This window comes from Camelina sativa, chromosome 16, assembly GCF_030686135.1.
Source record: "Camelina sativa cultivar CO46 ecotype springtype chromosome 16, ASM3068613v1".
Taxonomy (NCBI): Eukaryota; Viridiplantae; Streptophyta; class Magnoliopsida; order Brassicales; family Brassicaceae; genus Camelina; species Camelina sativa.
This window is the reverse complement of record NC_141895.1, coordinates 2223251-2237938: the sequence shown is the minus strand read 5'-3', so window position 1 is coordinate 2237938 and position 14688 is coordinate 2223251. Positions and strand designations below refer to the sequence as shown.

General features: G+C 36.8%; 5 protein-coding genes across 22 annotated transcripts; 4 read left to right on the top strand and 1 right to left on the bottom strand.

Moving 5' to 3' along the window:
* Window positions 1–52: 52 nt before the first annotated feature.
* Window positions 53–2803, bottom strand: LOC104749415 (protein CYTOSOLIC ABA RECEPTOR KINASE 5). Of its 2 annotated transcripts, none has more exons than XM_010471043.3 (6): window positions 2505–2803; window positions 1688–1868; window positions 915–1566; window positions 696–828; window positions 515–601; window positions 53–415 (listed from the first exon to the last, which is right to left on the bottom strand). In XM_010471043.3, exons 2-6 carry the CDS (start codon window positions 1782–1784, stop codon window positions 284–286), a joined length of 1101 nt encoding a protein of 366 aa, XP_010469345.1. In that variant the 5' UTR covers window positions 1785–1868; window positions 2505–2803; the 3' UTR covers window positions 53–283. The 2 variants fall into 2 exon arrangements, with proteins under 2 accessions (XP_010469345.1, XP_010469344.1); XM_010471042.3 differs by having other exon boundaries at window positions 2163–2545.
* Window positions 2804–4287: 1484 nt separating this feature from the next.
* Window positions 4288–5825, top strand: LOC104749411 (uncharacterized). 2 transcript variants are annotated; one of them, XM_087491055.1, is made up of 8 exons: window positions 4288–4349; window positions 4481–4557; window positions 4667–4752; window positions 4827–4878; window positions 4991–5059; window positions 5183–5269; window positions 5365–5426; window positions 5528–5825. In XM_087491055.1, exons 3-8 carry the CDS (start codon window positions 4703–4705, stop codon window positions 5646–5648), a joined length of 441 nt encoding a protein of 146 aa, XP_087347181.1. In that variant the 5' UTR covers window positions 4288–4349; window positions 4481–4557; window positions 4667–4702; the 3' UTR covers window positions 5649–5825. The 2 variants fall into 2 exon arrangements, with proteins under 2 accessions (XP_087347181.1, XP_087347180.1); XM_087491054.1 differs by lacking the exon at window positions 5365–5426 and having other exon boundaries at window positions 5433–5825.
* Window positions 5826–5955: 130 nt separating this feature from the next.
* Window positions 5956–8764, top strand: LOC104749412 (uncharacterized). Of its 2 annotated transcripts, XM_087491034.1 has the most exons (12): window positions 6047–6276; window positions 6353–6447; window positions 6639–6696; window positions 6777–6971; window positions 7097–7173; window positions 7297–7379; window positions 7480–7531; window positions 7608–7676; window positions 7772–7858; window positions 7954–8015; window positions 8105–8208; window positions 8651–8764. In XM_087491034.1, exons 1-12 carry the CDS (start codon window positions 6153–6155, stop codon window positions 8722–8724), a joined length of 1080 nt encoding a protein of 359 aa, XP_087347160.1. In that variant the 5' UTR covers window positions 6047–6152; the 3' UTR covers window positions 8725–8764. The 2 variants fall into 2 exon arrangements, with proteins under 2 accessions (XP_010469342.2, XP_087347160.1); XM_010471040.3 differs by lacking the exon at window positions 8651–8764 and having other exon boundaries at window positions 5956–6276; window positions 8105–8403.
* Window positions 8647–11022, top strand: LOC104749413 (uncharacterized). 4 transcript variants are annotated; one of them, XM_087491046.1, is made up of 12 exons: window positions 8647–8825; window positions 8923–8994; window positions 9234–9291; window positions 9383–9577; window positions 9701–9777; window positions 9885–9967; window positions 10043–10094; window positions 10196–10264; window positions 10360–10446; window positions 10553–10614; window positions 10699–10748; window positions 10893–11008. In XM_087491046.1, the coding sequence occupies exons 2-12, from the start codon at window positions 8929–8931 to the stop codon at window positions 10940–10942; spliced, it is 849 nt and encodes a 282-aa protein (XP_087347172.1). In that variant the 5' UTR covers window positions 8647–8825; window positions 8923–8928; the 3' UTR covers window positions 10943–11008. The 4 variants fall into 4 exon arrangements, with proteins under 4 accessions (XP_087347172.1, XP_087347170.1, XP_087347173.1 ...); XM_087491044.1 differs by having other exon boundaries at window positions 8652–8825; window positions 8900–8994; window positions 10990–11022; XM_087491047.1 differs by having other exon boundaries at window positions 8685–8825; window positions 8923–9003; window positions 10990–11022.
* A 134-nt stretch (window positions 11023–11156) lies between these two features.
* LOC104749414 (uncharacterized) lies at window positions 11157–14609 on the top strand. 12 transcript variants are annotated; one of them, XM_019238254.2, is made up of 13 exons: window positions 11157–11238; window positions 11371–11428; window positions 12283–12454; window positions 12530–12624; window positions 12850–12907; window positions 12973–13167; window positions 13274–13350; window positions 13461–13543; window positions 13620–13671; window positions 13773–13841; window positions 13949–14035; window positions 14145–14206; window positions 14328–14609. In XM_019238254.2, the coding sequence occupies exons 3-13, from the start codon at window positions 12331–12333 to the stop codon at window positions 14416–14418; spliced, it is 993 nt and encodes a 330-aa protein (XP_019093799.1). In that variant the 5' UTR covers window positions 11157–11238; window positions 11371–11428; window positions 12283–12330; the 3' UTR covers window positions 14419–14609. The 12 variants fall into 12 exon arrangements, with proteins under 12 accessions (XP_019093799.1, XP_019093800.1, XP_087347166.1 ...); XM_019238255.2 differs by lacking the exon at window positions 14145–14206; XM_087491040.1 differs by lacking the exons at window positions 11157–11238; window positions 11371–11428 and having other exon boundaries at window positions 11843–12454; window positions 12553–12624; window positions 13082–13167.
* The last annotated feature ends 79 nt before the right edge of the window (window positions 14610–14688 follow it).

The window sequence follows — 14688 nt, the reverse complement described above, 5'->3', positions numbered from 1 at the left end:
AGATCTGTGTGATGAATATTCCTTTCAAAACTGTGTCTGAAAACTTTATAAATTAGTATGAAAAGAAATTATATTGAATACAAAGGAAAAAAAACCCCAAAACAAACAAACCAGATACAGTATAGAATAATTTTGTATGAATAGACAGACTCCACCAAACATTTGAAAAGACACCAAATCACACTACTCCTCACCTTAATAAAACATATACATCCCAACTGTAGAAAAGACTCTCTTGAAGAACACATTTATATGGTATGACAACAATTGAAACACAGACCAATCAAGTTTCCTGGACTGGAGCAGCTGCTGTCGTTGATGACCTCAACAATGGCTGAAGAGCTTTTACCACAATGCTCATGTTCGGCCTAAACTCTGATTCATATTGCACACACAACGCTGCTACTGCCGCGAGCTGCAGCGCAAGAATAAGGAGATAACAATATTTCATGGTTAGCTTTGAAAGTGGTTTCACAGATTAGAGATTAAACTGTCAAAAAGATGAAGCTTTTACCTTTGCAACAGCTTTAGGAGGATACTCTCCTTTCAGTTTTGGATCAACACATTGCTTCACTTTGTCTTCGCTGAGCCTCGGAGTAGCCTGAAGTTACATGGCAAATGCCAAGAACAATCAGTAAATTCGAAAATAAGATTATCCTCAGAGTCTATTAGAGAAAAAAGGTGATAGGACATACCCAAGTGACAAGACTTTGTTGACCACGAGGCATTGTATGATCAACGGGTTTTCTACCGGTCAAGAGCTCCAAAAGCACTACACCAAAACTATAAACATCACTCTTCTGTGTCAGTTGACCAGTCATCGCATACCTGCAACAGCAAAAATGTAACGTTACAATCTTTCACTTCCTATAGAAAATAGTGTGATCAATTGTTGTTTTAGAAGCATTCATTACTCTGGTGCATGGTAACCGAAGGTTCCCAAAACTCTGGTAGAATGAAGACGAGCAGCCATATCAGGAGATTGATTCGATAGATTAAAATCAGCGATCTTGGCTTTAAAGTCTTCAAAGAGAAGCACATTGCTAGATCGAATATCTCTGTGTATTACAGCAGGTTGAACTTTCTCATGTAAATACTCAAGTCCTCTAGCTGCATCAACTGCGATTCTGACCCGTTGTATCCAATCAAGTGTTGGACCTGGTTGTGCTCCTTGGACTCCTTTTCTCCCATGTAAGATGTCGTGTAAAGATCCCATTGTGGCAAACTCATACGCAAGAATGCGGAAGTTCCCTTCAACACAATAGCCGAAGAGCTCAACAAAGTTATCGTGCTTCAGCTTCGAAACCCTGGAGACCTGAGTCAAGAACTCAACGTTTGATTCAGGTTCTGCTGAATTATCAAGCTTCTTCACCGCCACAGCCTTGCCATCTTTCAAGGTTGCATAGTAGGCTCTTCCGTATGATCCTTCACCAATCAATGCCTTTGATCCAAAGTTATCAGTCTTTTCTTTCAGCTCATCCAATGACAATGCAGGCACATCAATAGATGGAGGCTCCTTCAAAGCATCAGGCTTCACAGCAGCCGGTGTTTTTCTGTTGTGATTCCCTTCAATATAACAAAACCAAAATTTGAATATCCCAAGGAATAATTTGAAATTGCATACAATAATATCTGCTACTAGCAAGAAATGATTACAACAAACCATTTTAAGAGCAAAGAGCAGTACCATAATCATGATTGTGCTTAGGGATTCTGAGGTGTTCATTTTCAGGAGAATGGTAAGGTTCTTCAACGTGGCAAGCACAGCACAACCACCTACGCATCTTTTCTCTCTTGCCTATATAGAGATCGTCTACGGCTCTTGGTTTATCCAGCCTAACAAAGTGGGCTGGTGAGCGATCGTTCGCCTGCAATAATATCATCATCATTACAACTCGAATGAGTCAATCAATTCAACTCTCACAAAGATTTCTAATTTTATGTCACCAATAACAACAAAAAAATATATATATCAACCAATCAATACAGAGCCAAAGTTAAGTTTCCTCAAATCAACAAGAACAGATTCCAAAATTTGAGATTCACCCTAAAGCTAAGACCTTTACAAAAACCCAATAACGTTTAAACGCCAGAATTTGAAAACTTTAAGAGATAGATTCGAAAAAAAGACCAAAGCTTTGAGGATATATTCAATGGCTTACCACCAGACCACGACGATTATAATCAGAATCCATAGGATACATAACCCAAAAAGACGGATCGAATCAATTAAAGAAATTAGGCAGAAAATGAGAAGGAAGATACGAAAAAGGGTCGACGAGCTTGTTGTTGGAGAGATTTGGGAAACCCAAAGAACTCGAAACCCTCTAAAGAACTAAAAGATATTTAAAAAAATACAGAGATAGGAAAAACAGAAACAGCAAAGACAAAGGTGTCAAAAAGCAAAGAGAGACAGAGAGGTTTGCTCAAGAATAGACAAAAAAAAAAAAACCCAAATTTAGAGATTATAATAAATAAATTAAAGAGAGGAGAATATAATTTACCTGTAAAGTCTATCTCCTTCTCTCTCTCTCTCTGTCTTAATGAGTAGCTGCTATCTAATGAAGCTAAGCTTAAGCAAAGGTTTGGTTTTTATTGTTGTGTTTTTTTTTTTTTTTTGGTTTAAGAGATTTTTAGAGAGAAAGAAAAAAAACAGACGTGGGGAATTGAAATTGTTTTGACAGAAAAGCTTTAGAGCAAAGACAGAGATGATGGATGACTCGTATATAAATGGAGGAGCCAGAGAAGCAAAAACGCGCTTTAGAGGAAAAATCTTTGTTGGATGAATATACTTAAGTCAGTCATTCGACAAAAAAAAAATGATATTTTAATGCTTTCTCTGTAGCTTTGCTTTATGTCAACATCATTTTTTACGTTAGTCATGTTTACTAATTGTATTTTTTCTTCTTCTAACTAAAAACATTCTATTCCCTTAGGTTTTTTTCTTCTAACTTTATTTTGCGCGTCTTTTACGTTTTTGAGACTTCTTCATATATATATGGTCGGTTCTGTCGGCTTTGTTCGACCTTAATCTGAAAATATTCCTGTATATATATCTGTTAGTTTAAAACTTCAAATCCGTTGCTTTGTAAACGATGAAAAGTGTTATCTGCAACTGATTTAATGATGATATTCAACGAGAAACATTAAATGTTGAAGAAGATTCTTGTAATATTAAAGTAGTCCAAAACTATACAAACTGACTTAAAAAAAAATATTTCAAAGTAGAAATAGTTGAATCATAATTTCGACTGAATCTTCTATTTTCTATTTCTTTTATAAATTACAAAGTTTAAACTATTGGACTTAACGATAGATGGATATATATATATATATATGGTCACTCAAATTACAAATTTAAATGAAAACATTTTTTTTGATGGCTAACGCAAATGCTAAAAACCAAACATTTTCATTATTTTCAAAAAAAAAAAAAAAAAAATGGTCAGTTTGGCGTCTAAAAATATCCAATTTTAATTTTTTAATATAATAATATCTCCATGTTTAATACTCCATTAGTTAATTTACGTCTGAGGCTTTTAAATTCGTGTAGAGGCTAACAAAGCCCGATATAAAGCCCATCAAGATTGAAGAAAAAAATACTACGAGTTTATTATTTCTACTTTCCCACGCGTTTCACGTTATGTCTTTTTTGTTTGGCTTTAGTAGATTGTGGAGGACCTCTCGAGTCGAGTCTCTTCTTCAGGACTCTCACTCTTTGTTTATCTTTTTCTCATAACTCAAAAAGTCAAAACAATCATCATCTGTATCAGATAAATCCAATTCTTCTGATACAGACAGAGAGACACTTCGTTGTCTTCTCGAAAAGCTCCCCATCTCCATTGATTTATATATCTTCTTCCCGAATTCTCAAATAATGAGTATTGCTAATTAATGCCAAATACATTTGTAGGCCAAGTGGTATTATTATCTCCTCCTTGCTTTAGTTGATGTGGAGGGCAACTTTCTCGGTGAGTATCCTCACTGAAAGATTTCTTCTTTACCTCATGTTGTCTCTGTTGCCCTTAATGTTGCTCAAGCTTTGCCCAGCCGAGGCTGCAGAAAAAGTAATCTGTCATTTGACTCTTTTGTGGTGAGTATTAGTACAATGATGAGATTTTGAATCATAACTCCATTGCTTTGGTTTTACAGTGGTAAAGGCTTATCAGAACACATACATGACGAGTGTCATGCTACTGGACTGCTGGGCGATCCCTTGCGTTTTGGTCTTGACTTGGGTTTTCCTGAAAACAAAATACAGATTGATGAAGAGCAGTGGTGTGGTTATCTGTATTGTTGGTGTTGTCATGGTAGTCTTCTCAGACGTCCATGCAGGGGATCGAGAGCTGGTAACGGTTTTATATCCGATTCATTAGTTCTCTTTCTCTTGTTTTCTTACAATGCCTTCACTCTTCCCAAGCCTGCAAGTTAACATATTGTCCTGAGAAACTGAATTTAAGCATATTATGGTGGCTTTCAGGTGGAAATAATCCTGTCAAAGGAGATTTTCTTGTTATAGCTGGAGCAACCTTGTATGCTGTCAGTAATGTCAGCTAGGTAAGCAAGTCCCTAGTCACATACTACAAACACTTTAAGATATCGCCATTGATGAAATTAACTGTACTTGTAAAGTTGTAATTCTAGTCTCCATGTTCCTCTGTTATAGGAGTTCCTAGTGAAGAATGCTGACAGAGTTGAACTCATGTCCTTTGTGGGCCTTTTTGGCGCAATAATATATTGTGCCGTTCAGATGTATCCTTCAAACAACTTTTATGGTTCTTAAACTTATATACTTTCAAAGAGGATATCCCTTGACTTGTCCATAGAAGCATATTTGAACGTGATGCACTCAAAGCTATTCAGTGGTCAACTGGGGCTGTAAGTTTACTGCAACATTAGAGATATCCAATTTCCTTTCAATCTCTGTAAACTAAAGACTTTTTCTTTTAGCAGTACCAACTTAAAAGTTTCTACGCTTTTGTGGTTTCAGGTTTTGCCTTTCCTTGGAATTGCACTGGGGGTGTTTCTCTTCTACTCGTTACTCACAGTCTTACTCAAGGTATCAGACAAAACTAAAACCACGCAATGACCTCCTTCACTCTCTGAATTCATGTCAATTTGTCCGTTTATTTCCATGCCTCTGATACGTATAACATTTTTTTAAAAAATATGGTCTTCTCAGGCGAATGGTTCAGCAATGTTCACCCTCTCGTTACTCACATCAGACATGTGGGCGGTTTTGATCCGCATTTTCGCTTACCATGAGAAGGTTAGCTCACTTTGTATATTGAACATCATATGACACACTTACATTTCTGTCAGCAGAAAACCAGTGTATGTGATCATGTTGGCTATATATGCTAGGTCGATTGGCTCTATTACTTGGCATTTGCTACGACAGCTGTTGGACTAATCATATATTCAATGTACAGTCTTTTTCTCATCTTTCTTCAACTCCAAGATCTGTTCTGCTCTCCGGAGATCATCAGTATTCTTCACACCCCTCGTTGATGCTCTCATTTCTCAGGAAGGAGAAAGATCAGGAGGAACAAAGAGATGGAGAAGTGGTAAGTGAGCAGAGGAAGAAGGTGTTCTATGCAGAGGATGGTGAATCACTTCGAGGCAGCCTTATAGGTGCTCCCACCTGAACCCAAAGCCTGAGTTTTATAGTTGTTGTCTATGTCATTGGCTGTAAAGAGAAAGAAACTTGTAGGTGGAGAGAGAAGATAGTAATATATAACAATTGGTAACTGTAAAAAAAGGCCTTATTTGATCTAAATTTAATTGTAAACACAAAATAAGATATAGGAGTTACTTCAAATGTATCAACTTCTAGGCTATTTATTTAACTTACTACTAAGATGTTCTACTATAGTCATATGCACTGGCTATTCTACAAACGGTGCATCTCCACAGAGCTCTATCATGGTCACTTGAAAGCTCATCATTGTATTTGTATACAAACGTCATGTAGTTGCCGACAGATCCATCTTAAAGCAATTATGCGTTGTAAAATCAATGATTGGTTAAACTCCATGTTTGTTGTAGAATATATATATAAAAATTAAAGACTCCCCATGACTTTTCTCTCTCCTCTGCAGCTAGAGTTTGGTTTCACGGGATAATTGTGGGATTGAAGGAAGAAATCAGTAATGGTGTGTTTCAATTTCAATGAAATGAAGACAAAGAAGACTTTGATTGGACTTGGATTAGGACAGATCATCTCCCTTCTCTCTACTTTTATTGCGTTTTCAGCGTCTGAGATCACCAGAAAAGGTTTCACCTATTTTTTAAAACCCATCTTTTCTTTAATACCTTTTTCATATATACACATATTTGAAACCTTTTATAGGTATTAATGCTTCAACATCACAGTCGTTCTTGGGTTATCTTTCACTTGCAATCGTCTATGGAGGCATCATGCTGTATCGAAGACCCGCAATTAAAGTCAGTATTGATGATCTTCTCTTCTTGAAAATTTAGATTTCACTCTGTAGTTATTGCTTCTTCCTCTTGGGTGGATTTATGATCTTTGGAGTGTGAGTTTTGTATATTTTATAGGGAAACAACAAAACTATAATCTAATGTTCTCTAACTAGAAAGCGTTGCTAACGTCTTCAATGCACAAATGGTTGTAGGCGAAGTGGTATAACTATTTACTCCTTGCTTTTGTTGATGTTGAGGCAAACTTTCTCGGTGAGAAAAAAAAAAAAAAACTCTTCTTTTGTCCCATTCTTTGGCTTGAGCGTTTTCATGACAATGTAACTTCGTTACAGTGGTGAAGGCTTATCAGTACACATCAATGACGAGCGTCATGCTACTGGACTGCTGGGCGATCCCTTGCGTTTTGGTCTTGACTTGGGTTTTCCTGAATACAAAATACAGACTGATGAAGATCAGTGGTGTGGTTATCTGTATTGTTGGTGTTGTCATGGTAGTCTTCTCAGACGTCCATGCAGGGGATCGAGCTGGTAATGGTGTAAATCATTAGTTCTCTTTCCCTGTTCTCATTTACCATGGCTTCAAGCCTGCAAGTAAACACTCACATATTGGCCCAAGAAAAACTTGACTCAAGCATATATATGGTGGCTTTTAGGTGGAAGTAATCCTGTTAAAGGAGATCTTCTTGTTTTGGCTGGAGCAACCTTGTATGCTGTCTGTAATGTCAGTGAGGTACGAACGTCTCTAATCCACATACTTAAAAAGAAATTATGTTATTATATCGCTAAAACGCTACTTTCAAAAATGTAGTACCAAATTTTAGTGTACTTGTAATTCCTTATTTCTCTTTTATAGGAGTTCCTTGTGAAGAATGCAGACATGATTGAGCTATTGGCCTTTTTGGGAATTTTTGGCGCAATTGTAGGTGCCGTACAGATGTATCCTTCAAACAACAAGACCAATACTTTTTGTGTTTCATAAACCTATATGAATATGTTTCATAAACGTATTTGAATATTTTCCTTGACTTGGCCATAGAAGCATATTGGAACGTGGTGTGCTCAAAGCGACTCACTGGTCAACTGAGGCGGTAAGCATGCTGCCACACTTGCGATATTTATTTCTTTTCTAAAACTCATTTTATACCTTAAATTTTGTGGTTCCAGATTTTACTTTACCTTGGACTCGCACTTGCGTTATTTCTCTTTTATTCATTAGTCGCAGTCTTAATTCAGGTATGACACAAAACTGAAACCATATGATCAAACACTCTCTTTTCCATGCCTATGTCTCTGAATATATAACCACTTTTTGAACATGATCTTCTCAGACCTATGGTGCAACAATGTTCAACCTCTCGTTGCTCACATCAGACATGTGGGCGGTTTTGATCCGCATTTTCGCTTACCATGAGAAGGTTAGCTCACTTTGTATATTGAACATCATATGACACACTTACATTTCTGTCAGCAGAAAACCAGTGTATGTGATCATGTTGGCTATATATGCTAGGTCGATTGGCTCTATTACTTGGCATTTGCTACGACAGCTGTTGGACTAATCATATATTCAATGTACAGTCTTTTGACATCTTTCTTCAACTCCAAGATCTGTTCTGCTCTCCAATATCTGTTACCCATTTCTTGATATTCGCATTTCTCAGGAAGGAGAAAGATCAGGAGGAGCAAAGAGATGGAGAAGGGGTAAGTGAGCAGAGGAAGGAGTTCGATGCAGAGGATGGTGAATCACTTCGAGACAGCCTTATAGGTGCTCCCACCTGAACCCAAAGCCTGAGTTTTGTTGTTGTTGTATATGTCATTGGCTGTAAAGATAAAGAAACTTGTACGTGGAGGAGAGACAAGTTAGTAGTCATTTATAACAATTGGTGACTGTAAAAAAAGGCTTTGTTTGATCTTAATTCACCTGTAAACACAAAAATAAGATATAGTAGTTACTTAAAAATGTATTAACTTGTAGGCTATTTATTTAACTTCCTACTAAATTGTAAGATGTTCTATTATGGTCACATACCCTGGTTATTCTACAAACAGTGCATCTCCACAGAGCTCTATTATGGTCAATTGGCCATGTAGTTGCCGACAGATTTATCTTAATCCAATAATGCGTTGCAAATTCAATGATTGGTTACGAGTCTTACAACGACAAAACTAATTAAAGACTCCCCATGACTTTTCTCTCTCCTCTGCAGCTAGAGTTTGGTTTCACGGGATAATTGTGGGATTGAAGGAAGAAACCAGTAATGGTGTGTTTCAGTCTCAATGAGATGAAGACGAAGAAGACTCTGATTGGACTTGGATTAGGACAGATCATCTCGCTTCTCTCTACATTTCTTTCGTTTGCAGCGTCTGAGATCACCAGAAAAGGTTTTACCTTTTTCTATAAAACCCATATTTTCATTAATACATTTCATATATACACAAAGTTGAAACCTTTATAGGTATTAATGCTCCAACATCGCAGTCGTTCATGGGTTATCTTTCACTTGCTATCGTCTATGGAGGTATCATGCTGTATCGAAGACCCGCAATTAAAGTCAGTAATGTATTGATGATCTTTTCTTCTTGGAAACTTTACATTTCACTGTTGCTTCCTCTTGGGTGAATTAATGATCTTTCGAGTGTGAGTTTTGTATATTTTATACGGAAACAACAAATTGTAATGAGAGTGTTTGTTTGAAAGGGTTCATATTGAGTGCCAAAACAGAGTAGTCTTATATAATGTTCTCTAACTAGCAAATGTTGCTAACATCTTCAATCCACAAATTGTTGTAGGCGAAGTGGTATAACTATTTACTCCTTGCTTTTGTTGATGTTGAGGCAAACTTTCTCGGTGAGAAAAGAAAAAAAAAACTCTTCTTTTGTCCCATTCTTTGGCTTGAGCTCTCATCCTGCGTTTTCATGACAATGTAAATTCGTTACAGTGGTGAAGGCTTATCAATACACATCAATGACGAGCGTCATGCTACTGGACTGCTGGGCGATCCCTTGCGTTTTGGTCTTGACTTGGGTTTTCCTGAAAACAAAATACAGACTGATGAAGATCAGTGGTGTGGTTATCTGTATTGTTGGTGTTGTCATGGCAGTCTTCTCAGACGTCCATGCAGGGGATCGAGCTGGTAATGGTTTAGTTCTCTTTCCCTTTTTTCATCTACCATGTCTTCAAGCCTGCAAGTAAATACTCACATATTGGCCCAAGAAACTTGATTCAAGGATATATATATATATATGGTGGCTTTTAGGTGGAAGTAATCCTGTTAAAGGAGATCTTCTTGTTTTAGCTGGAACAACCTTGTCTGCTGCCTGTAATGTCAGTGAGGTAAGAAAGTCTCTAATCACATACTTTTTTTTTGATGTTATGGTACTTTCAAAAAATACCAAAATTTAGTGTACTTGAATTCTACTCACCTTGTTTCTCTTTTATAGGAGTTCCTTGTGAATAATACAGACATGATTGAGGTATTGGCCTTTTTGGGAATTTTTGGCACAATTGTTACTGCCGTACAGATGTATCCTTCAAACAACAAGACCGATACTTTTTATGTTTCTTAAACATAAACGAATATTCCTTGACTTGGCCATAGAAGCATATTGGAACGTGGTGTGCTCAAAGCGACTCACTGGTCAACTGAGACGGTAAGCATGCTGCCACACTTGCGATACCCATTTCCGTTTTAATCTCTGCAAACCAAAGGATTATTTTCTTAAAATCCTTTTTGTAATTTTTGTGGTTCCAGATTTTACTTTACCTTGGACTAGCACTTGCGTTATTTCTCTTTTATTCATTAGTCGCAGTCTTAATTCAGGTATGAGACAAAACTGAAACCATATGATCAAACACTCTCATTTCCATGCCAATGTCTCTGAATATATAACCATATTTTGAACATGACCTTCTCAGACCAATGGGGCAACAATGTTCAACCTCTCGTTGCTCACATCAGACATGTGGGCTGTTTTGATCCGCACTTTTGGTTACCGCGAGAAGGTCTGCTTGTTTTTTGCATCAAACATCAAGAAAACTCTCTTACATTTTCTGTCCGCAGAAACCAGCTGATGAGATAAAATGGTTATGCATGTATGTTAAATGTCAGGTTGATTGGCTCTACTTCTTGGCATTTCCTACTACAGCTATTGGACTGATCATATACTCAATGTACAGTCTTGTTTAGTCTTTCTTCAAGAACAATATTTGTTCTGCACCCATTAATTGTTTATACCCCTTTGTTGATATTTTCAGGAAAGAGAAAGATGAAGAGGAACAAAGAATGTTTCTCGATGAGGAAGATGGTGAGTCACTTCGCAGCAGCCTTATAGTTGCTTCCACCTGAAACATAACTCTGTACCGATAGCTAATCAAAGCGACAAAGCCTCAGGGTTTTATTTATCTATGCCATTGGCTTTGACATATAAGATTATTTTTTTCCGAAGCAGAAACTTTTGGGGGCAGACAAGCTTGTATAGTTCTCTCCCAAATTTGGTAATTGTAAAGAAAAATATGGCTTTGAATATTATAATATATTTGATGCAGATTAGTTTGAGTGCTAAAATATGATGTTTCAAATGGTGTTTGTTTCCATTGAGACACACCGTAATTTCACACCGGAGAATCTCTGCTTCTTCTAACAAGGAGAGTTTAAAAGAAGAGAGCAAATGGTGATGGGTCCCTATTTTATGGAGATTAGGACCAAAAAGACTTTGATTGGTCTTGGTTTGGGACAGCTTCGCTCACTTCTTTCTACTTCTAATGGTTTTACATCTTCTGAGCTCGCCAGAAAAGGTTCAAGATTCTCTTCATTTTTTGGTTTATGCTTTGAGGATTTATTACCATTACCCCCCAGCAGCTTTCATGATGTTTCAATTTCAATGGGAATAAGACGAAGAATACTCTAATTGGACTTTTTTGGGACAGATCCTCTAGCTTCACTCTACTTATATCAGCTTTACTGCGTCTGAGTTCGCCAGAAAAGGTTTCACCTTTTTTCCAAATTCCAAGCCAACCCATTTTTTTTTTAAAACATTGATTGACTTTACGCAAATTTGAAACCTTTTATATGGATTAATGCTCCAACATCACAGTCTTTTCTGGGTTATGTGTTACTGGCTATCGTCTATCGAAGATCCACAATGCAAGTCAGTATTTTGAAGTTTCTTTCACTCTGTGTTATACTGTTTTCCTCTTGTCTTGGGTAATCAGTGATCATTGGAGTGTCTTGTGTGAGTTTTTGTCTAGTTTATAAGGAAAACATAAACTGTAGTGAGAATGAGCATTGAAAGTCAAGTGGTATTCGTCTAACCAACGAGTAACGAGTATTGCTATTGCCAAATATATTTGTAGGCCAAGTGGTCTTATTGTGGGATCTCCTCCTTGCTTTAGTTGTTCTTAATTTAATTGTAAACACAAAAATAAGATATAGGAGTTCCTTCAAATGTATTCTAGGCTTTCCTCCTTGCTTTTAGTTGTTCTTAACTTACTACTAGAATGTAAGATGTTCTATTGTGGTCATATGGTTGCATACACATACACGTACCTTGCTTTAGTTGTTCAAATTTATCAAAAATAAGATATACTGATATAGGATCTCCTCCTTGCTTTAGTTGTTCTTAACTTACTACTAGAATGTAAGATGTTCTACTGTGGTCACATACACTGGTTATTCTACAAACAGTGCATCTCCTCCACAGAACTCTATAATGGTCACTTGAAAGCTCATCATTGTATACAAACGTCATGTAGTTGCCGACAAATCCATTAAAGTCAATGATTTATTACGACGACAAAACTCATTAAAGTCTCCCCATGACTTTTCTCTCTCCTCTGCAGTTAAAGTTTGGTTTCACGGGATTGTTGGATTGAAGGAAGAAACCAGTTATGGTGTGTTTCAGTTTCAATGAGATGAATGCGAAGAAGACTCTGATTGGACTTGGATTAGGACAGATCATCTCGCTTCTCTCTACATTTCTTTCGTTTGCAGCGTCTGAGGTTACCAGAAAAGGTTTCACCATTTTTTTTTTCTTTTCTTTAATACATTTCATATATATACAAAAATTTGAAAACTTTTATATTATAGGGATAAATGCTCCAACAACACAGTCGTTCATGGGTTATCTTTCACTTGCAATCGTCTATGGAGGTATCATGCTGTATCGAAGACCCGGAATTAAAGTCAGTAATGTATTCTGATGATCTTCTCTTCTTGGAAACTTTAGATTCAATGTTTGCTTCTTCCTCTTGGGTGTGAATTAATGATCTTTCGAGTGTGAGTTTTGTATATTTTATATGAAATTTAATGAGAGTTTGTACTTCAAGGTTTTAATATTGAGTACCAAAACAGAGTAATCTTATAACTAGCAAATATTGCTAACATCTTCAATCCACAAATTGTTGTAGGTGAAGTGGTATCACTGTTTACTCCTTGCTTTTGTTGATGTGGAGGGAAACTTTCTCGGTGAGAAAAAAAATCTTCTTTTGTTTCTGATCCTGCATTTTCATGACAATGTTATTTCGTTACAGTGGTGAAGGCTTATCAGTACACATCACTGACAAGTGTCATGCTACTGGACTGCTGGGCGATCCCTTGCGTTATGGTCTTGACTTGGGTTTTCTTGAAAACAAAATACAGAATGATGAAGATCAGTGGCGTTGTCATCTGTTTTCTTGGTGTTGTCATGGTAGTCTTCTCAGACGTCCATGCAGGGGATCGAGCTGGTAATGGTCCCTTTTTTCATTTACAATGGCTTCAAGCCTGCAAGTTAAAAACTCACATATTGGCCCAAGAAACTTGATTCAAGCAAATGTATATGGTGGCTTTTAGGTGGAAGTAATCCTGTTAAAGGAGATCTTCTTGTTTTAGCTGGAACAACCTTGTCTGCTGCCTGTGATGTCGGTGAGGTAACAAAGTCTCTAATCACATACTTAAAAAGAAGAAGTTATGTTATTATATCTCGAAACGATACTTTAAAAAAGTTAGTGTACTTGAATTCCTTGTTTCTCTTTTGTAGGAGTTCTTTGTGAAGAATGGAGACATGATTGAACTATTAGCCTTTTTGGGAACTTTTGGCACAATTGTTGCTGCGGTACAGATGTATCCTTCAGACAACAAGACCAATACTTCTTTATGTTTTTTAAACCTATATGAATATTCCTTGACTTGGCCATAGAAGCATATTGGAACGTGGTGTGCTCAAAGAGATTCACTGGTCAACTGAGACGGTAAGCATGCTGCCACACTTGCGATACCCATTTCCGTTTTAATCTCTGCAAACCAAAGGATTATTTTCTTAAAATCCTTTTTGTAATTTTTGTGGTTCCAGATTTTACTTTACCTTGGAGTCGCTCTTGCGTTATTTCTCCTTTATTCATTAGTCGCAGTCTTAATTCAGGTATGAGACAAAACTGAAACCATATGATCAAACACTCTCATTTCCATGACAGTGTCTCTGAATATATATATATATATATAACCATCTTTTGAACATGATCTTCTCAGACCAATGGAGCAACAATGTTCAACCTCTCGTATCTCACATCAGACATGTGGGCTGTTTTGATCCGCACTTTTGGTTACCACGAGAAGGTCTGCTCATATTTTTTGTATCAAACATCAAGAAAACTCTTTTACATTTTCTGTCTGTAGAAACCAGCTGATGAGATCAAAATGGTTATGTATGTATGTTAAACGTCAGGTTGATTGGCTCTATTTCTTGGCATTTGCTACTACAGCTATTGGACTGATCATATACTCAATGTACAGTCTTGTTTAGTCTTTCTTCAAGAACAATATTTGTTCTGCACCCGTGGTATACAATACATGGAGAGCAGTATTCTTCACCCTTTAATTGTTTATACCCCTTTGTTGATATTTTCAGGAAAGAGAAAGATGAAGAGGAACAAAGAATGTTTCTCGATGAGGAGGATGGTGAGTCACTTCGCACCAGACTTATAGTTGCTTCCACCTGAAACCTAACTCTGTGCCTATAGCTAATCAAAGCCCTCAGGTTTTTATGTATCTATGTCATTGGCTGTGACAAACTATTTGGGTGGAGACAAGTTTGTATATTTCTCTCCCAAAATTTGGTAATTGTAAAGAAAATTATGGCTTTAAGTATTTGATGCAGATTAATAGACTAATAGTAATATGATGTTTCAAATGGTCTTTGTTTGTCACCAGTTGACTTGTAAAGATATAAATACTATATATCACCTATAACATTGTATAAATAAATTACT